This window comes from Sciurus carolinensis, chromosome 6 (genome assembly GCF_902686445.1).
Source record: "Sciurus carolinensis chromosome 6, mSciCar1.2, whole genome shotgun sequence".
In the NCBI taxonomy this organism is placed as follows: domain Eukaryota; kingdom Metazoa; phylum Chordata; class Mammalia; order Rodentia; family Sciuridae; genus Sciurus; species Sciurus carolinensis.
The window spans coordinates 106,254,276-106,277,597 of record NC_062218.1 but is presented as its reverse complement, the minus strand read 5'-3'; the positions used below and the strand labels follow the sequence as shown (position 1 = coordinate 106,277,597).

Below are 23,322 nucleotides of genomic sequence, written 5' to 3'. Positions count from 1 at the left end.
TACAAGAAAAAAAAATAGAAAGAAAATTTAGACCAAATCATATTGATAATTACAATAAATTCAAATGAGTTAAGTGCACTAATTAAAAGAAATTGTCAGGCTACAGAAAAATGCAAGACCCAAATAATATTCTATGTTCAAAAATCCCACTTAAAATACAGAGAGCAGTATGAGGTTCATCTACAAGTAATTGGATGGTGAATTATAATTATACATAAAAGTGGGATTCATTGTAATGTTATGTGCATTTATGAATTTGTCACAATGAACCCCATTATTAAGCATAATTATAATGTACTAACAAAAATAATAAAAATGTAAAAAGTAAATGAATATAAAGGATAGAGCAAGTCAATACCAATTATAAGAAAGTTGGAATGATATATAAATTAGACTTCTGAATAAGAAATATTGCCAGAGATTCTTAAAGAGAGAGATTTTAAAATAAGACTTCAAGAGCTAACAATCTGAAATGTGTATGTATTAAGTTACAGAGCATCAAAGTAAAAAAAGAAAAAAATGGACAAAAGCAGAAGGAAAAATAGAGGAATACCCAATTGCAGTTAAAGAGTTCAGCCTCCAGTTTCTGTAACTGGTAGAACAAGAGGACAAAAAATGAGAAAACCCACCAATGACTTGATTAACACAATCAACCAACACAATTGAAATATGTGAAATATTACAGATGTTTCTGAGAATACGGAGTAGGTCTACTGCTTAATTTTAGCAATAAGTAAAACTAATAACCCTGGAATTTGCATGTTAAATAGACATGAGAAGATTCTGAATTGTAGGGAAAAGGCAGACTAGCTAGGGACCTGGAGGCCTGAAGAACGACATAAGGGGGAGTTCTCTGATTTTTCTTTTTGCCTATAAATCACAGACTAGGAGCTGAAGAAGGAACCTCAATCACAGACAAAATAAATAAGTAAAAGCCCAACAAAAGCCTGTGCTCCCTAGCCTAAGGACCAGGAAAGGAGCGCAAAAGTCTAGGCTCTTGGTCCCAAAATTCTCTAAATAAGAATCTGCCACTCCCACAAGCCTACTTCTCAGTTGGGTTTCTTATAGGATCTGTTTCATAAATGATGAGAAGTGTAGGCAAAGCAGGGGTAACTAGACCCAATACAAGGCATTAGTATCTTGTCAACATCTTCTCCTCCATTCAATGTATAAGGTTTTGTAAGTAGTCTGGTAGCCTTATATTAACAGAGTGAAAAAAATGCTTGTTTTGTTGGTGCATTATAATCATACACAATAGCAGGGTTCTTTGTGACATATTCACATATACACATAATTTGCTCCATTTCATTCCCTCGCACTTCCTCTTTCCATATCAGCCTTTTTACCCCTGATCCCCTACTCCATTGGTCATGTGTATGTGTGTGTGTGTGAGTGTATGTGTGTGTGTGTGTGTATTGGTGTGTTGTAATTATACATAAAAGCAGTATTAATTGTGATATACTCCTACATGCATATAATATAATTTGGTTATTTCATTCCCTGGTTCCTTCCCTTTCCCTCTCCTCCCTCCCCCTTCTTTATTGATCTTTCTTCAATTTTTGTGAGATTCCTCTTTTTATAAATCCCTTCTTTCTCTAGCTTCTGCATAGGAGACACAACATCCAACCCTTGACTTTCTGAGTTTGGCTTATTTCATTTAGCATGTTGTTCTTCAGTTCCATCCATTTACCAGAAAATGACATAATTTCCTTCTCCTTTACGGGTGAGGAGAACTCCATTGTGTATATATACCACATTTTCCTTATCTTTTCATCTGTTGATGGTCATCCAAGTTAGTTTCATAACTTGGCTATTGTGAATTTCACTGCTATAAACATTGTTGTGCATTTATCACTGTATTTGTGGATTTCAGTTCTTTTGGATAAATCCCAAAGATCAGAGAGTTGGACAGGTGGGTCATATGGTGGTTCCATTCCTAATTTTTTGAATAATCTCCATACTGCTTTCCAGTGTGTTTGTACTAATTTGTAGTCCCAGCAATAATGTGTAAGTCCATCTTTGCCTTCACATCTTTGTCAGCACTTGTTATTTATATACATGATGCTTGTCATTGTAACTATAGTGAAATGAAATCTCAGAGTAGTTTTGGTGTGCATTTCCCTGGTTGCTAAGGATGTTGAACATTTTTTTTTTCATATATTTGTAGGCCATTTGCAGTTGGAGAAATTTATTTTTGGTTTATTTGCCCATTTATTGATTGGGTTATTGTTCTTTTTGAGGTCTTTATGTATTCAGGATATTAACACTTTGTCAGAAGAGTAACAGGAAAAGGTTTACTCCCATCCCTTATATTTAATTTTCATGATTTTTGTTTCCTTTCCTGTGCAGAAGTTTTTTAATTTAGTGCCATCCATTTACTGATTCTTGGTTTTTGTTTCTTGAGCTTTAGGAGTTTTATTAAGGAAGTTGATGCATGTACCTTTATGTGTTGGAATGTTGCCCCTATGTTTTATTGTCCCAATTGCAAAATTTCTAATTCCTTGATCTTTGTTCCACTTTGACTTTACTTTTCTGCAGGTGATAGATGGGAATCTAGTTTCATTCTATGCATGGTTATCCATTTTTCCCAGCATTATTTGCTTAAAAAAGACTATTTTTTCTGCAGTGTATGTTTTTGGTGCCTTTGTCAAGGATGAGGTGACTTTATCTGTGTGGATTTGTTCTGTATCTTCTATTCTATTCCATTGGTCTTCATGTATGCTTTTGTGCTGGTACCAGGCTATTTTTGTTACTGTAGCTCTGTAGTGTAATTTGAGGTTGAGTACTGAGATGCCTCCAGCCATGAAAAGTCCATTTGTGATAAATGCTGTTAAACTTGTTGTTTCCTGTACAGATAAGGAAGCCTGGGAGGTAAAAATTTGTGTTATTTTGGTCTTTCAAAGTGCTGGTATATGTTAAAAATAAAACTCAATTACCATTAGCTCACGTGGAGGAGAATTCTTGCCATAGTCTGCACTGGTATTGGAATGGCACATTCTCCGTGTAATTCTATTGGACTATTAACAATCTATTTTCCAGACTCTGTCAGCTGTATGGAACATTAGCCTTGGCTGAAAATGGTGGGAATTTTGATATAGGGTAAATTGTGTAGATTTTATGAAACCAACTATTTAAATAAATACAAATCAATTACTTAATGGTTATACTCCCAGCACCAAAAATAACATTTTTCTAATACTTTATTCTTAGACATTTAAACTTTTTCAAAAGAAATCTTGTTCTTGGAACCATGATTTGATTAACATCTCTATCTCACTTGCTTTTACATTTCTATTAGCCAAAGAAAACCTATGGGAAGAATTTAATATGCTGTACTGCTATATGCCTGGCTCTCTCTCTTTTTATAGAATTTAAAAATTTTTCATATTAAAGAATGTCATGTTAGATTTCTTAAAAATAGATTAAATTATCACTTCATCCATTAAAACATAATACAAAGAAATTTCTCTGGCATTTAACTGAAATTTTAAATTTTTGCTTGCAACAAATGCATGAAAACACAGAAAATATCTTTCCTATTGTACAGAGGTTGATACTAAAAGAAATTAAAAGTTGAAGTCAGCACACAAATTCATAATGGACCATAGGGTACTATTAAAGCAGAAAACATGCAGAAATCCTCAATTTCTTTCTTTAGTGTTCTGTAGTTTTCATTGTAAAGGTCCTTCACCTCTTTTGTTAGATTGCTTCCCAAGTATTTAACAATTTTGAGGCTATTGTGAATGGGATGGTTTTCATAATTTTCCTTTCAACTGATTCATCATTGGATTATAGGAACACAATTGATTTATGGATGTTAATTTTGTATTCTGCTAATTTGCTGAATTCATTTATGAGTTCTAGAAGTTTTCTGGTGGAGTTTTTGGTGTCCTCTAAATATAGAATCACGTCACTGGCAAACAGAGATAGTTTGAGCTCTTCTTTTCCTATTCATATCCCCTTAATTTCTTTCTTTTGCCTAATTGGTCTGGTCTGGCTATAGTTTTAAGGACAATGTTGAATAGAAGTGGTGAAAATGGGCTTCCCTGTCTTGTTCCTCTTTTTAGAGGAAACACTTTTGGTTTTTATGTTTAGAATAATGTTGCTTTTGGGTTTGTCATATATAGCTTTTACAGTGTTTAGTTATGTTCTTTCTATCCCTGTTTTTTTCTAGTTTTTTAAACATAAATGGATGCTACATTTTGTCCAATGCTTTTTCTGAATCTATTGAGATAATCATATGACTCTTGTTTTTAAGTCTATGTTGAATTATGTTTGTTAATTTCCATATGTTAATCAACCTTGCATCCCTGGGATGAAACATACTTGATCATGGTGCAGTATCATTTTAATGTGTCTTTGAATGTGATTTTCCAATATTTAATCAATAATTTTTGCATCTGTGTTCACCAAGGATATTGGACTGAAGTTTTCTTTCCTTGATGAAGTCAGCAAAGTAGCAGGATAAAAAATTAACATCCAGAAATCAATTGTGTTTCTATACTTCAATGACAAATTAGCTGGAAATTTCTTATTGTATAGTCCTTAACATCTTTAAATACGGTTATTTTAATAATTTTGTATTTTAATTTTGTTCAAGAATCAAAAGTGCTTTCCCATAACTGTAAGTTACATTGTTGTTTGTACAATTACCTTTACCAGTGACTTTCATATTTTCCTATGCTTTTGTATTACTCTTTAGAATCTTATTTCAATTTAAAGAACTCTTTTTTGCATTTCTTATTTTTTATTAGCTAAGGAATGTCTTTGTTCTCCTTTTTTTAAGGATAGTTTTTAAAGGATCGTTTAGTTAGTCCTAATGTTCTTTGTTGCTAGTTTAGCATTTTAAAAATATCCCACTACCTCTGGCATGAAATGTTTCTGCAGCAAAATCTGCTGATGGTCTTTTGAGGGTTTCCATTGCATGTGACAAGTAATTTTTTTTCTCCTGCTGCTTTCAATATTCACTTTTTGCCTTTGATTCTTTACAATTTGATTATATTGCATCTTCATGTGTATTTCTTTGAGTTCATTTTATTTGGGTGTCATTAAGATTCCTGGATGTAGATATTTCCTTCTCCATATTTGGGGAATTTTCATCCCTGATTTCTTTGAATAAGCTCCTCTATTCACTTTAGGATTCCATAATGCATATATTAGTTCAAATGATGTCCATCAAACCCTTAAACTTTCTGTTTGCTTTCACTTTCATTTTCTTAATGATCATCTGATTGAATAATTTCTAACATCTATCTTTGTATTTGCTTATTGCTATAATCTGAGTATTTGTGGCCCCCAATGTCATTGGTTTAATTTCCCTAATATTCCAAAATGATGGTATTGGGAGGTGATTAGGTCATGAAGATGGAGTCCTCATAATAAGCATTAGCACCCTTAAACAAGAGATTATAAAGAGCTAGTTTACATCTTTTGCCATATGACAACACAGCAAGAAAATACTATCTGAATCAACAAATGAGCTCTCATCAGACATTGGATCTGCCAGCACCTCATCTTAGAATTTCTAGCTTCCAGAATGGTCAGAGATAAATTTTGGCTGTTCACTTGCCACCCAGGTTATGGCATTTTGTTACAGTATACCAAACTAAGGGCACTGAACCTTTTATCTTTTTGAGTGGTTAAACCTCTCGAATATTTAAGTTATTGCATTCTTCACTCTGAGATTTCTGTTTAGTACATTTTTATATTTTCTATTTCTTTGTTGAAATTCTCATTGTGCTTGTTCATTATTCTCCTGACCTTGTTGAGCATTTTTAAGAAAGTTACTTTGAATTTCATGTCAGGTAAATCATATATATTCAGTTTATTAGGGTCAATTCCTGGTTATTTTTCTTATTCCTTTGTTTTAAAACATACTTCCTTGACTTTTGAGTTTGTGTCAGCTCATTATACAAACCAGCCACCTTTCCCAATCTTTCTTGACTGGCCTCATTTTGAAAATACACTTATCAATTAGCCCAGCCGGAGACGCTAGGAGTTTTTCCAACCTTTGTTCTGTTCAAACACCTTTGTTCTCAGGTGTAGAGAGTAAGCCAGAGTCTGTCAACTCTGGAATAAGCAAACCAGATGTCAGTTTTTTATCATTGTCAGAATGTTGGACAGTCTTCCTTTCCTTCCCTCTCCAAAGAGAAACTGTAGGTTGGGTTTTTCCTCTGCCTGCTCACTGTGCGCTAAACTAGGTAGTGGGGTTGAGGCTTAAGCCAGCTCATTATTTCATACTTCCATCTTTGTTTTACATACTTCTCAGGTGTCCATACTGTACCAAATATCATCATTGTTCTAAGACAGGTAAGACAGAGACAGTATCACAGAAGTTCCCAAGAAAATAAGAGTATTGAATGCATGGTCTTGTTCTTTATTTCCATCCTTAGGGAGAATCTGGGAAGTGGAGGTTACCTCACAGTAATATGGAGCTGTCCTGGATGGGGCTTTAGAGGAGAGAGTGTCTTCAGCTCTCCTATTGCTTTTAGTGTGGGTGGAATCATGCTCACCCTACACACAGGATTCTCTTAACTATTTTCTAGATTTTTGCTGTTGAGTTATAGTGGGTAAGTGGGGAAGAAGGATTCAGTGTTCCTATCTCATTATCTTGATAATTTTCTTATGCCGAATTTATTTTCAATGAAGATGTAAAAGACATTCCATTGGGAAAAACAGTTTTTTCAATAAATGGTGTTGAGATAACTGGAAAGCCACATTAACTGATCTTGTCCCCTCATCCTGAATGTGGAAAAACTATAAAAATTTGAATGTCATATATAATTATGTAATATAATAAATTCATAATAATTATAATATAATATTAATGTAATAATACATAAACTAAATTATGATTTCCACCTATTTTAATGCATATGTGATAATTTTCTTTAAATATTTGCGGAATTGAAAATTTTGGACTTAATAGGTTAAAAATAAAAATGTTGGACCCCTATCTCACCCAAATATTAACTCAAAAGAAGAACAAGGACAAATGTGGGAACAAGCAAAACTATGATACCAGGAGAAGAAAATGCAAGGGTAAACCTTTATGATATTGAATTCAGCAACAGATTCTTCATGATGACATCCAAACTATAAGCAACAAAAGAATAAAAAAGATAAATTAGACATTATCAAAGTATTTTTTTTATTTCAAGGGGCACCTCAAGAAAGTAAAAGAAAGGTCTGGGGATGAAGATCAGTGGTAAAGTGCTTTGCCTGGTATGTCTGGGGCACTGGATTCAATTCACAGCACTACAGAAAATAAACAAAAGAAGAGAAAGAAGAAAGAAAGGGAGGGAGGGAGGAAAGAAGGAAGAAAGGGAATATCCAGAGAAAATATGTGAAAATCATATATCCGATAAATAACTTGTATCTAGAATACATAAAGAAGTTTGACAGCTCAAAAATAAAATGATGAAAACCCCAGTTAACCACAGACCTGAAACGGGAGGCAGACAAGGTATAATTGCACATTTTAGTTAGGCATGGATGGAAGACTAGTCAGGTAATGAAATTGATCCTTCATTAAGACAGAGACAGAAAATCTCAGAGCATTTCAATTTTGTAAACATATTATTGCCCAAATTTAATAAATTTTAAAAATTACACTCATTTGGAAATTATGACTTATGATATTGTCTGGAAGATATTTTGTCTTACTCTTCACCTAGGCACAAGGCTGTGTTTACCTCAAAGTCAACTGCCCTCCAGACAAAACACAATTTCCTTTGTACCATATCAACCTGGTGGCAGAATTACATCTGACTATAAAGCAAAATGCAGTATTTCTTTAATTTTGAGTTTTAATTTTGAGTTTTATTAATCTCATAAGGGAACACATAAACTGAAGCTAATAATGGATTTAAGTGTGTCCACATAACCAGTTCACAAGAATTAAAAGTCTGGTATTTGTGAAACTGTACAGCAGAGTTCTTGGTACTGAGTAGTTGCTCATTTACTACTGGAAAATCAATTTGACCAATATATTGTCAGATCCTTGAGGAGACCAACCACACCTTGCTTTGCTTACCATCTAACAATATGCATAGATCCTGATATATACTGAATGTTTAATGAACCTGTCAATTCTCAAGGAACAAATACCTACATAACTATATCAATGTTTGCTAAGGCATCTCTTGTACAAGATCTATACAAAAGAAAGGAAAATACTCAGTTAAAAGTGAACATATCAAGGACAAGTTATGGTTGCCCAATAAACTTTCATTCTAATGGATACATAAAGAGTGATATTTGAGATGCTAAGTAAATAGTCTTCATATTTTTCACTCTTCCATTGTCACAGATATTTATGGGATAGTGCCATGAACCTGACATAGTGGTTATGGTACAATGTTGTCTTCAAATATTAATTCTATATTGATTTGGTAAAATAAATTTTAAATAAGCATTTGGACTTCTAGTTAAGCACATTTCTCATTGGCTGACAGAGATGAATGGACTACTACTATTCCTGTGTTACCTAAAAATGGAAGACGTGAGTTGTGGAGAGCAGAGCTTCCTCTAACCCAAGACATAGTGCCCACTTTAGAAAACATTACAGGAAATACAGGTCAAATCACAGATTGACTAAATTGTATGCTCCTTTGTGTCTGTTCTATTGGCTTAACCTGTACTCTAACAAATACATTAAACATTTTCTCACTCTTCTGTATAGAATCTGCATTTCTTTAAATGCTAACCTTATTTTAGGAACAAAAATGTGTAACTTGGTCACTGGTTAAAATTTCTCCAGAAAAACCTGACCTTGCTCCTGAAGATTTGATCCATTAGAACAGGGAGGGGCTCAGTTATCTATACTCTTCATATACATTTAAGGCAATTTGGAAACTTTGCTCTGAGTAGATTTCCCTATGCTTCACCTGTGTGTGAACATACTGTACAACCACAAAGGTAAAAAGTTATTTTAATAAAGTAAATATCATGCAATATGCAATAAAAGTATTTAATGATTGAGAAATGTCTTCTATTTCAGGCTATAAATACATAATTAAACAAATGATCTTTCATATTTTCATCTACTATTTGGACAGACAAAATTAAAAGTGTGGAATTTTAAGATTTGAGAATTACAAGGATTTCCTAATCCTTATAGGTTCCCCTGCCTTCCAAAACAGGATTCACCTACTTATCGAGGACTTTAAGACATGAGAGGTTGATGTTCTGTTTAATCCAACAGCAGATCGGGATTATTAGAGGAGTCCTCTGAATGCATAGCACCACAACACAAGGGTCAGCATTTGTCAAAATGTTTTAAAGTAATTTTGCCATGACTTTCTCTGCAAAAAAAAAAAAAAGAGAGAGAGAGGGAAAACCAAAAAGTAACAGGTCAGTTTCTCTTATGGAGTCTGAAAGCTTTCCCACAACTAAATATTTAAGCAAGACATAAAGTGGAGCTCTTGCATCCTACTTCATACAGCATACCCCACTGCCCACCAGACCCTTCACATGTCTTCTCTCCTGCTGTGGGGCTACTTTCTCAGTCCTGACTGAGGACCTGAGGAAGGAGAGGAGAGAGAGTCACAGTTTACTGCATCTCCTAGTTTACATCATATGGGTCTACTTCTAGTAATTACAAAAGATGATATTCAGTGAAGTATGGTTAATTGATTTAAGTATTTGCAAACAAGTCAGCACCATATATATGGCTCAAGCTAACCTATTTAGAGAAGTGGAAGTTCTAGGGTAAAATTGAAGTGTGTCTCTTCAAGCTTTAACAGGAATAAAATAGCTCTTTACTGTGTACATGGTTATAGATGAAGAGAAACACAGTAGTTCCTAGCATGCTGGACTGTTAGTTCAACAAGAGAAGCAAATGTTTACTAATGTACTCTTACCTATTGGCAAAGCAAAACGTACAGTAATTATTGTAGGTTTTGCCATCAGAAGCACAAACTGGACTCTTTGTCTTGTCACAAACAAATGGTGGCTCTGGGAAACTTTTACATCCTGACTGTACAATTCAGAAACAACAAAGATATAATCAGAGATGACACATCTGAAAATAATCTTCTTAATAGTATTATAAAGTGCCATACATGGCAAAGACAATGAGAAAACTATGTTTTTATTATAGATCCATCACAAAATAAACCTCCCTGTAATCAGAAATCAAATGAAGAATAAGATATTTTAATAACTTTTGTAGTTTTATCAGCTTCTCACCTCAAATTCTGTTCCTCTCCTATTTCAGACTTAACCTCAATTTTGTATTTGCCATTCACCTTCTTTTCTTTGTACTTTCACCATATGTGTAGATAATCCTAAAACTCTATACTGTTTAATTTTAGATATTTTTGAAATTTATATTCACCATAACAAATTCAAGTTTTCTGAAATATTTTATCAAATATAGCTTACATTCATTGAAAGCTTTTATAATTGTTTATTGAAATAATATAGTAATGTAATCTTTAACCTTAAGTATAGTGCATTGTGTGCTAATTTGATTGCTACTAAAGAAAAATTTGTTACATTTTGATAATATTTTTATACACTGATGTACTTGGCATGTGAAGATTTTATTTAGGATTTTTGGATTTATTTTGAAGACTGACATTGTCTTCTGAATACCCGTAATACCATTTCTTTGATTTCATTGGTCAATAATTTTGTTACAATGTATGTAGATGTGGATTCTTAAATAATGCTTTCCTGGTTGGTAGAATGCAGTGGGACCTTTAAATCTATTCATGATAGACAAATAGTGGAAATGACTTAAGTGTCCATCATTTATCCAATGGAAAAATAACTATCATATGTCATCCATCAATGATATATCATTCATAAAGTACTGATACATGTAGCAATAAGGATAAATCTTGAAAACATTACACTAAGTGAATGAAGACAATCACTAAGACCACATCTTATACAATTAAATTTATATAAAATGTCTACAAAAGGTAAACCGATAGGCAGAAATTACATTAGTGATTTCCCGGAGCGGGAGATGCAGGAAATAGTGACTTTCAGTCAATGGGTATCTGGAATCTAATTATAGTATTACAAATGTGACAATTTGTATCACAGTTTAATTTAACTGCTTGGTAAATTTAATTTTAAAAATTATTGGATTATGTCTGGGAGAAATAGCACATTTCTATAATTCCAATGACTCAGTAGGCTGAGGCAGGAGAATTGCAAGTTTGAGGTCAGTCTCAGCAACTAATTGATACTCTGAAAATAAAAAATGGAAATTACTGGAGATGTAACTCAGTGGTAAAGTGTTCCTGGGTTCAGTTTCCAATATTTCTCATAATCACTGAATTATGCATTTTAATTGAGTGAATTATATGGCATGTAGACTATGCTTTAGTAAATTTATTAATAAAAATATACATTCACAACAGAAATTTAGGTAACATTTTAAAAAAATTTATTTTCCAAGAAGACTAAAGGTAATGAAGACTATCCAAATCTCTATGAATCCTTTAAAAATTATACTAATTAACAAGAAGAACTCATAAAATTACATAAATCATTTGTATTCAGCATAGACAGAAGACAAAAAAGGAAATAGCTTGACAGTATCTTTATGTACAAAAGTCATCAAATTTTGATTAGATTATTACCTAAACTCCAGTGCAAGCAAGCTTCTTACAAAGAACAGAAGGTGGGGGAAAAGAAGTCACAGAAGAAAAAGGAAAACCTGCAAAAAAACTGCAAAGAGAGAAGTGGGGACTTGGAAACTCAGATGCAGCTAAGCTCTCCCGAAGAGTGAGCTGCCCACCATTCACATTAAAACAATCAAAAAATGCCTGCCTGACAAGGCCATGCTTGGAGGGAAGAAATTGAAAACAAGGGAATTTGAGAAAGACATTATTACTTTCCTCTGAAAGTTAAAAATAAAGAGGGGAAGGAAGAAATGTAAATGGTAAATGTAAAAGAAGCATGTGAGGACGTTTAGAATAATGCAGTTCAAGAGAGAACTAAACAGTTCAAAGGATAAAACCACACGCGCACGCACGCGCGCGCGCACACACACACACACACACACACACACACACACACACTCAATTCACCTACTGCAATGACCACATTTCCCATAGTGTCAGAAGAGGGCACTCTTCACTAGGAAACCTGTAAAGGACTCTACATTACCAGCCATTTGTGTCCACAAAAATTTAGGGAAAAAATGTGGTTCCCATCTATGTAAAACTTCTTTAAGTAAAAAATAAGCAACAGAAAATTGAGACTCAAATACCTAAAGCTGTAACCTAACCTCCAAAGTAGACAACCATAAAGCAGAAGAAACCCTTCATGAAATGTTCATAATAAAATGAGGTACAGAGTCACTAGCAAACCTTTGGGGATGTTGAAGCAAAATCCTTGTACCTGATGTTGAACTCCAGAAAGGATGTTGCGTCTTTAAAATATATGTGGAGCAACACTCAATTGAATTTAGGCAAGGGATATAAGTTAAAGTGAAAATATTTCCGGAATAAATATTAAATTACAAGTTGCCCTAATACAGAGTAAAGTTGAGCAAATATTAAGGCAATAGAAAAATTACACTTACTTAAGCAACACTGAATCTTTGTTTAGCATTTTACTAATGAATGGGTTTTATCCAAATAAGGGATTATTGTGGAAAGTTAATCAAAGGACTGACTTTGAGGAATTAATATATATAACTTTTTTATTTAATACTGAAACCCAAGTGGGGAAAAAATGTGAAAAATATATAAAACTCATGTATTCTGAAGAAGTAAAAAAAAGCAACCTACAAATGAAAGAGGGAAAAAAGTAAAGGCAGTTAAATGAATTTATTGCTTGTGTATAAAGAATAGTGAGAGATAGAATTAATGTCATGACACACTGAAAAACCAGACACTCACTCGATAAAAGTTGGGTTATCTTTCTTTCTTTCTTTCTTTCTTCCTTCCTTCCTTCCTTCCTTCCTTCCTTCCTTCCTTCCTTTTTTTTTTTTTTTTTTAAGCCAGGCACTGTAATGCACACCTGTAATTTCAGCTACTCTACTTGGGAGGTTAAGGAAGGAGAATTGCAAGTTTGAAGCCAACTGGGTAAATTAATGAGAACTTATCTCAAAATAAAATTTAATAAAAAAAGGGCTAGGATATAGTTCAGAGATAGAATACTCCTGTATTTTATCCCCAGTACCATAATTAATCAATAATTTGATAAATAAATGATAATTATATAAATGAATAATTAAATATAATTTTAGCAATGTTATATGGCAAAATTATTTTTACAAAATTTATTGGTTATATCAATATGTGTAGAAAGATCCCACTTATTAATTAAAACAGCTTTTTAATTTGGCTATATTTATATGTTATAAACCCAAGATGAGGTTAATTAAAAGATCAAAATAAAGAGAGGCAAATGTATATTGGATAAGGATTAATTGTATTTTACTGCATAATTGTCGCCCCCACAAAAATGTGTACAAAGAAGTATTCTCTTCATACTAATCTTGCACTAATGACAGCTTAATAATAGATGATTTTTAAGAAAAATGGACACGTTTTCAAAAGAAAACCTTGACATAAATAATGGTCACCCCCCACTTTTTTGCACAAAAAAATTAGCATAAACTCTACCACTATTAGGTGGTGAACTACAGAAATAAGAAACCACAAATTGTACTTCACTATCAGGCAAAGTAGAGTTCAAATGAAAGTCATTCAGTATGATAAGAAAGGGTGCTTTATAATGCTGAATACTATAATTCACAAGAAAGATAAAACATTATGAATGCCTAAATATTACATAACTAGAAAGCACATTTATGAAACAAAAATTCAAAGAAGGAAACACAATGATAACAGAAGACTTCTGCATACCACTCTCAATTCAAGAGAGGTCAACAAACAACAAAGCTGTTAGAATGCACAGACTAAAGAATATCATCATATAATAGATTTATGCATATATCCCAATGAGATATTCTGATCATCTGGAATACACTTTCTTCTCAAGAACACACTGGACATTCATGAAAAATGGCTCTGTATTAGATCATAAAAAGTAATCAGTAATCTCCATGCAATTAAAATAAAGGATTGAATAAAATAAGACATTAGTAATAAAATAAAAAAAAACACACAAAAAAGTCCTTCACACCTGAAATAAACAAAATGTTTTAGAACATACTTGCATGAGAGGAAAAAACAAAATCTCAAGTTAGAATATTCCTAAAATACAATTATAATGATAAAAAAATCTTATTAGAATCAATTTGATATATTTAAAGCAGCATTCACAACTCTTAGCTTTATGTACATATCACTATCAACAAAAATGGAAAAATAAAAAAATTAAATTCCCAATGAAAAAGTTAGAAATAAATGCTAAAAACAAAAGCCATAAAGAAACAATTAGAAAAATGAAAAATCACAAGTGAATACAATAGATTGGATAAATAATAAATCAATCACAGATTCTTTGAAAAAAGCAAGCTAAATTAATGAAGAAAATGTGAAAGTCATAACAATGCAATGTAAAATAAGAAGAAAAATTTATTGAAATATAGTAAATTAGAAAAAATATAAAGACTATATTGTATATTTCATTACAAAGAAATCCAAAATTCCATAAGAAATGGATGTTTTTACAAAACATAGTTTGTCCAGTTTAACCCCATTAGACTTAGAAAACTTAAAAGACTAGCTTCCATTTAAAAAGTATAAGCATTTAATAAGTCAAAATCACATACAGAAAATGAACAAGCCCAAAGTATTTCAAAGGAGAGTTCAACTCTCAAAAGTGCATAGTCCCTATATCATACAAACTGTTTGAGGGAATAGAAAAAGTTAAGGAAAATTTATATGTGTTGATGAAGCAAAAACAACATAGATTTCTAAGCTTGATAAAAACAAAACATAATACATTTTCAGATTATTTGCATGTTATTGAATAAAATATTAGTAAACAGGATCAAATGCAATTTAAAAAAAAGAAAACAATGACCAAGTGGAATCTATTTCTGTAATGCAAAACTCACTCAATATTAGAAAGGCATTCCTTACAACACACATTAATAATCGTAATGAAAAAAAATCATATGTTCATCTGTATAAATATGGTAAAAGTATTGACAAAATTCTACATAATTCCTAATAAAAATACTTTAGAATTCAGAATTTAATGGAAAATTCCCTCATACATACACATATGTATCATTAAGTCAGCACCTTACTGAAGGCATTTTTGCTAAACGGAAAAAAATTAAAATGTAAAAAAAAAGTTCGTTATCTCCAATATTATTTAATATTGTATTTGAGAATTCAATAAAGAGCAAAATAAATAGAAATTTAAAAAGTAAAGTTGCTTATTGTATGTTTGCAGATGACAGTGGGATAGGAAGACTGAGGAAATCATTAAAATTAAATCAAACAGTAAGAGAATGCAATTCATGACCAGAATATAAAATTAGTATATAGAACTTCATTGCCTCTTTATTTACAAAAATAGTCAGTTGGAAGATAAAATTCATGGCAAATACAGCTCTTTAAAATGACTACAAAAAAGACAAAATAGCTAGGAATATACTTAACAGACTGTGTAAAATTCATGAAAAATGATAAACAGTGCTAGATAACACAAAAGGATTCTTAGAAAATTGGAAAGATCTGTTTCATGTAAGACAACAAAACATCTTTAACATAGTGTAAACTGATATCTTTAAGTTTACAGGGAAAACACATTTATCAACAAGAAAATGCTGCAAGACAAAATCTGTAGTGTGGGTGAATTTGCTATACTGGATGTTGAAACATTGTATAAAACTTCTAGAATTTGAAAATATGCTACAACTCAAATAATAGGCACATGAGGAGAACAGAAAGTCCCTAAGTAGACTAAGGGCATTTGGAAGTTTAAGTTTGAAGGGGCACATCAAATCACTGGAGCAAAGGTGGACATTTCAATAAATGATTTGGGTAAAACTTACTTTCCATTTGGAAAAAAAGGGATAAAGTTGAAGATGTATCTCATAGTATATTTAAAACTCCCAACATATCTGAGTTAAGTAAAAAATAAAATAACAAAAACACCATCAAGGATGAATTGCTTTAAAATCACCCTCTAAAATCAGATGATTCAAAGTTTTCTAAATCTGACTCAATAATCAAATTTAACCCACATAAAAAATATTCACATTGCAAACAAGTCCCATAATCAAGTTTTAAGACCCTTACAACATTTTCAATGTAATTTTCATAATAAATTGTTGACATTTAAAACTTATCAGAATAACATTAAAAAAAAAACAAATTCCAAGGATAATGTATACAGAATATATGAGAAAAATATTCCTTTAGAACATGAAAAAAAAATGAGAAGATCATGAAAAAAATGACCCTGGAATACATGAAAAGATGTCCAATTTCACTCATGATTAGAGAAATACAAATGAAATCTTCACTCTCACACATAATATCCACAAAAATTTAACAGATGCTACCCCGGGTTGGCAAGACTGTGGGGACCAAGGTGCCCTCATTATTGTTAGTAGGATTACAAGCTAGGATGACTCTTGTGAAGGATCTTTATTTTTCCCAAGTGGTAAAATTCATGGTAATATCTAACAACATCCCATATATTTTTACATGTTGTCCTAATATTTCCCCATCTAGAAATTTACTTTGAAAATATGTATTCACAAGGTTGTTGCGAATGTTGGAAACAATGTAAATGCTGAAACACAAAAGATTGAATTAACTCTTGTACTACTGCATGATGTAGTTCCATACAACTAATAAACAGGGAGGAGTGCTTGTATGAGTAAAACCACTTCTGGAGTGCTGGAGTTCCTATATCTTCTCCTACACAAAGATAATAACTTAGATTCACTGTATAATGAATCATTTCTGTCATGAGCATTTTACCATATAGCAGTTGATGTTTTTAAGGTTAAATATTTTCCACCTCCTTACAAATTTAAAGTAACTTACATCTATCTCGTCATCAAAGTCCTGAGACAATACGGGATCTGTAAATATAAAAAGAGATTAAATGACAGGTGTCTCCTTTGATATAGTCCCACCTTTTGGGAAAAGAAATGGGTGCAGGTCTTTCAATGAGGATACTATGTGCCACGAACTGAGCCTTTTATGGCACTGATACATATGGGAATCAGATTGCAAAACTGTAAGCAGTGCTGATTCTTACAATATGTCTAACTTTGTCTCCAGTATATTATATTCTTTAAAATCGTTAACACTCTCAATTGAAGATATTGTTTTCCTTGTCACCTACATTCTATGTATGAGGAAACTGGAACCCAGGAAGGACAATGACTCATATAAGATTTCTTAAATATGAAGGGAATGAATCAGAATGTAGAGTCAAGCCGTCTGCTCTATTTTCAAAGCTTTTCCAAGGACAACATTAATTGCCTCACAATGAAAGTAAAAACGATCATGAATTATAGTATAGACTAATTTTCCCCAGAGTTGCCAATGAGGACTGACTTGATATAATGCTCTGATGTTAGAATTGATAAGCAAAACTCTTAGACATAGAATAATTGACATTATTCTAACAAATCCCACTGGAGAATATGAATTTCCAAAATGGGGAAGGGAATTAGCTGAAGTACTCTAGCTCCATAGGTGGGAAAAGATAAATTTCCATACTCTAGAATTCAGAGGCCATACATATTCACCATATGATTCCTCTTTTTTTATATTATAGGGCAAATTCTATCAATGTAATTTTAAAGGGGCATGGGCACTGTGTTCTACTTGGTTTACCAGTTCAAGGAATCTAATAAACTAAATAAACAACAAATTCTTGGTGATATCAAACCTTGCCTGCATTTTCTAGGACATGAAAAATGTTCTATACAGATTTATAAAATGTACTCACCAGAAAAAAGATGAAATAACAACATGATGAAAAAAACAACTTCAGTCTTCAATGAGAAGTTTGCCATTGAACCTCTTCGGGTACCTTGGAAGAATGTTGTAGAGAAACTTTCAGAATACTTACACAGCCCCATCAAGTTTCAATGAATGAAATTGGTTTTTTTTTTTTTTTTTTTTTTTGAGATTACACTCACACACAAAAAATAAAAATAAAAATAAATGACCAGTAGAAGTTAAAAAAAAAAAAAAGTAATTGAAAGGACTATTTATTTCCTGCATCCGCCCACTTAAGAAAGAACAGTTACAACCTCTGAGTTTCTATATTCCTCTATTCCTCTTTAAAGGAGAACATAACCTTTGCTCCTCTGTCCCTAACATGAACAAGAAATAATCATGTTAACCAACACAGACGGAAAAATGCTGAAAGCAACGATTGCCTGTATTGCATGTAAGGGTGCATGTACTTTTGAGTGTTTTGTCTGTACTTCAGAGAAGCAGAAGCAGTTTCATCAGAAGGACAAGACCAGGAGACATCCTGCCAGCAATTCTCCATGTACAAGCCACTATATCTTATGCCCCATATTACCTTCCTCAGAAAGAAATATGCGAAAGGAGACAGCAGCTGTCTTGCTCACTCTTGCTTCTTTGTCAACTTCAACTATGTCGAAGAGTCTCTTTTTAAGATTGCTGTATAAGGAAAACAAAACAGTGAAGAGATTAGACACAGAAGAGTCACGTGTCCTGGAAGTGACCTGGAACTTGCCTCATGAAGACATTATCAAAGCCATGCCTACATCAAAAAGTAAGGGGATAAATAAATCACCAACTAATGAGGAAGAAAATGATAAGTATATTTATAGATTTTGAATTAGATAAAATATGAAATATTTCCAATTTTTCTTGAACAGAGACAAGAGAGGAAAGAAAAGTAAAGTTCCAGGAACTACACTATACAAATATGGTCAGTACTTTCAAAACCTAGATAGATAACGATAACCACCTGGAGAGTTTGATGAAGTTTGAAGTTCCTCCCCTGAGACTGATTTGATTTTGATTTTCCGCATTAGGTTCTATTCATTTAGTCATTGGTTATTGTTAATACTGGTGACTGAACCCGGGGAAGCTTTGCCATGAGTCACAAACCCAGTCCCTTTCACTTTTTATTTTGAGACAGGATCTCACTAAGATGCTGAGGGTGGACTTGAACTTGCCATCCTTCTTCCTCAACCTCCAGGCATTGGTCTGTTTTTAAGCCTCCAAGATGACTGTATTGTGCAACTACAGAAGCCATAGAATAGATTTTGGAGCCTCAGTACCTCAATCTTTATATTTCTCTAAACTGGAGATTTCATATTTAATGGAAACACATTATGTAAACTTATCTGTGGTTAGCTTTATTCATATGACATTTAAATTTGACTTCCTTTTCTGGTCATGATATACAAATTGATTCATTCTTTTTAAAGCATTATATGATGCATATAGTATTACAAAAGCATTTATTAATTTAAACATATTCACATAGGAAATCAATATTTGGTAATTCCCTTTTAAAACCATGAGGAAGAGATTATTGTTATAGTTTATTGTTAAAAACTAAGAACCAAGAGTTAGACAACTGTGCTGTCAGTCTTAGAATTTTGGCAAAAGTAGTTTAGTGACCTTGTAAAAATTGTATATATTCTCTGTTGTGTAAGTTATCTCATTTATGAAAAGGGAAAAATATAGTGTGTCATTTATAATTATCAAATGACTTTTTACATTCAAAATGCTTGAAACAGTGCCTGACATATTGCACACACTATTCAAGTATAAAAGAAGCACTAGAAAAGGGTTGAAACATTTTAAGTAGTTAATGAAAACTTATTTCATAAAATGCCTGTAACATATGTGCAAATCAAATAGAGCAGTATTAGAAAAGACCATTATCATGTAAAAATTATTCCAGAAAAAAAACTTGTTTCAATATTCAAAGATTAAAAAAATATAATTCATTGTATTAACAGGGCAAAGATAAAATCATGTGACAATATTTACTGACACCTATTGTAATAAAAGCATCTTTTTTGGGGGGGTTGGTACTGGGGATTTAACCCAGAGCACTTTATCATTGAGCCACATCCCTAGTCTTTTTATTTTTTGAGACAGGGTCTCATTAAGCTGCTGAAGTCCCTGCAAAGATGATGAGACTGGCTTAGATTTACTGATCCTTCTGCCTCAGCCTACCAAGTTCTGGGATTATAGGTGTGCGCCACTGCACCTGGCTATCAGTTCTGCTACTTTTGGAAACATAATCAAGTTCCTGTTATCACAAGCCAGATATAGTTTTCTGAGTAAAACAGTTCCCTGTTTGGCTGTGACTGTGGCTCAGTGGTAGAGAGCTTGCCTAGCATGCACAAGGTCCTGGGTACGAAGTACCAGAACTGCAAAGAAACAATTTCCCTGGGATTCTCTGTAGTCCACCCGGCTCTCTACCTCCAGCTCCTGGTATCCAGTCATCTGTTTTCTTCTTCTTTTCCAGAATGCCATATAAATGGAATCATGTCTTATGAAGCCTTTTGAATCTGGTTTGTTTCCTTTAGCATAAAGTATTTTTTTTCCACCCAGGTTTTTGTTTATATGAGAAGTTTGTTCCATTTATTGCTGAGAAGCATTTTACGATATGGATATAGCATGTTTGCTTATTCATTTGATGGCTAAGGGACACTTGAATTGTTTCCAGATTCAGGTGATTACAAATACAGCAACTGTAAACATTTATGTAGAGGATTTGGTGTGAACATAAATTTTCCATTTTATGTGGAACACCTAGCAATAGGATTACTGAATTATGTTTTCTAACTTTATAAGAAACTACCAAACTGATTCTAAATTGGTTGCTCCATTATACATGACCACTAACTATATGTAGAGATCTATAAATTTCTAGAAACTTGAAATTGTCAGTTTTTTTCCTAAGTATGTAGTGATATTCCCTTGTGATTTTATTTTCCTACAATTATTGATGTTGAACATCTTTTGATGTACATATCTGCCATCTGTATGCCATCTGTATGTCATCTTCACTTAGAAGTTTTCCCCATTTTCATTGAATTTTTTTTGTTTGAGTTTTGAAAGTTCTTTACATATCCTGGCTGTAAGTCCAGGACTTATATTTTATACTGCTCTGTGGTTTGACTTTTAATCATCTCTTTCCAAGAGTAGAAATACTAAGTGTTAATAAAGTCTAACTTATCAAACTCTACTTTCTTTAATGAAGTCTAATCTATCAAAATCTATTTTCTTTTATAGATTATAAGGATCTTTTTTTAACACTAACTTTTTTCACAATTTGTCTGAAACAAATTTATTGAGAAACATCTGAGAAGAATGGGAGGAAGGGAGACCAGCAGGGCAGGGGAAGTGTCTCAGGGAACAGTCTCTGATGTCTTCTGCAGGTGGGAGCAGAGGAGACACCTGATGTCCCAGTGGATGCAGAAGTGCTCTTGGCTGGAATCGTGCAGAGAACCTGAGGTAGTTGGCACATCTTGCTCCTGCAGCTGTTCAGAGTCCACATGACTGATACTCAGGCAAGGTGTCAGGATCCAAAGAGCACAGGGTCCTCTGGCTGTCCCCTGGTTTTGACTGGTCACCTCTCCCCTTCATTGGAGCCACACTTGAGGCATCTGGCAGGTTTCTGTTCTCTTACATTTGAGCCACCTTATTGCTTACACGTGGAATGCAACTGCATATTTGTCCCACACAGATTGCAATCCTCTTGGTCACCAGCTTCCAGAGCTTTCTGATAGCATGGGGTTGCCCACAGTCAGGCTGGGAGGGTAAACCAGGTGTGCTGGTTCTTGCAGATGGAAAGTGGAGATGGATGGGAGGCTGACTGGCCCTCCTGAGGTGCTTCTGCCCTGTCTGTTTGGCCTTCTCAGGCAGCGGAGGCTCACAGGGCAAGGGGAAGGTGCAAAGGACAGGCTCACTGGGGCTCCTCTTGGAGAGGACAGGGGGATGGGGAAGATACGTGGGGTGTGGGAGAGGCTTTCCCCTGGGAGGCACAGGCTTCCCCTGGAAGAAGGAGCCCACCCCCTGACTTTTCTGGTGCTGGAGCAGGAGGTAGGTAGCCATGGGGGCATTGAACTTCTTCTTGGTTAGGGACACCCAGGTCTTGCGTAGATCATAACCCATATGAAACATTGTGGTCAGTATTTGTGGGTCTTGGTGTTTGGGGTGTGCCCCAGGATAATCGTGGGGTGAATACTGCTCACCCTACCTCAGCCATGGGTGCTGGAGGATCTGCTTGGCTGTGGGCCCCTTCCTGGGGTTCAGGGTCAGCATGTGGTAGAGGAGCATTGTTGCTGCCAGAGAATCCTGGGGAGGGTCACGGTAGGCTCCCAGCATGATGTGTCTCAGCATGTCCTTAGGGGTGCATCCCATAAATGGGTGCCTCCCTGTTAACATGAAATAGAGAATGACGCCCAGGCTCCAGGGGTCCACTGGGGGACCCTCATACACTTGCCTCAGGATAATTTAGGGGGCAAAGTGTGAGAGGGTTCCCCTGAACTCGTTCAGTTTCTGACCACATGTGACCCTGGTGCTGAAGCCAAAGTCGATGAGCTTGATGTGGCCTGTGGCATCCACCATGATGTTCTCTGGCTTGAGGTCTTGGTGCATGATGCCCCTGTCATGGCAGAAGGCCACAGCACACACCAGCTGGCGGAACAGACTGAGAGCCTCTTCCTCCTGCATGCCACCCTGCAGGACATGGTCAAGAGCTGGCCCCCTCCTGCGTGATCCATCACCATGTAGATATTCTCTGGGTCTCCACCACCTGAAATAATGGGATCGCATTGGATTGATCCAGGTTCCTCATGATATCCTCTTATGAGAGGACCAGGAAGTTCTGCCCTGTCTTCCACAGGACTTTCACTGCCATCTCTGCCCCAGTCAGGCAATGGCAGGCTAGTATGATATAGCCAAATCCACCATGCCCCATGTCCCTCAGGACCTCATACTGGTCCCTCAGAACTGCCTTCTTGCAGGAGCTGGGCCCCCAGGACACTACGCTACTCTCACTACTCTGGCTATTCATTCTAAGCAGGAACACCAACTAAGGATGCTAGCTAAAAAAAAAAATAACAGACCAAAACAACAAATCCCAATCAAAAACACAACAACACAAAACAACAAACCCAAATCAAAGAACTAATATCCAAAGACCACCAACTGCCAATGACCAACCACCAACCACCAAATGTGCTAACTATCTGGGAGTCCAACAGGTCATCACCAAGAGCTTTCTTATGTACCTGAGCTTTGAAACTTACTCTCAAAAATTCCTTGTGATATTAGATCAAGCAATCGCCCATACATGCCTGGCCATAACTCCCAGTGGTCATCTCCCTTTGGGACCTCCAGAGCTTCTTCCATTTTCAGAATGGGAATAAGGAAGGACTCCAGACATTTTTTCTTT

At 34.3% G+C, this 23,322-nt stretch overlaps 1 protein-coding gene across 3 annotated transcripts in view; it reads right to left on the bottom strand.

Moving 5' to 3' along the window:
• Positions 1-8,897: 8,897 nt before the first annotated feature.
• Positions 8,898-23,322, bottom strand: part of LOC124987114 (serine protease inhibitor Kazal-type 6-like) — a 60,739-nt gene continuing 46,314 nt past the window's right edge. The window contains exons 2-6 of one of the 3 annotated variants that reach the window (XM_047556088.1): positions 18,451-18,551; positions 17,866-17,949; positions 16,950-16,987; positions 9,864-9,979; positions 8,898-9,305 (exon numbers count right to left, since the gene is read on the bottom strand). In XM_047556088.1, coding sequence (XP_047412044.1) covers positions 9,260-9,305; positions 9,864-9,979; positions 16,950-16,987; positions 17,866-17,949; positions 18,451-18,551 — 385 coding nt within the window. In that variant the 3' untranslated portion in view covers positions 8,898-9,259. Of the gene's footprint in view, positions 9,306-9,863; positions 9,980-15,013; positions 16,821-16,949; positions 16,988-17,865; positions 17,950-18,450; positions 18,552-23,322 lie in introns of those variants that run through there. The other 2 variants (XM_047556089.1, XM_047556090.1) reach the window with 2 other exon arrangements.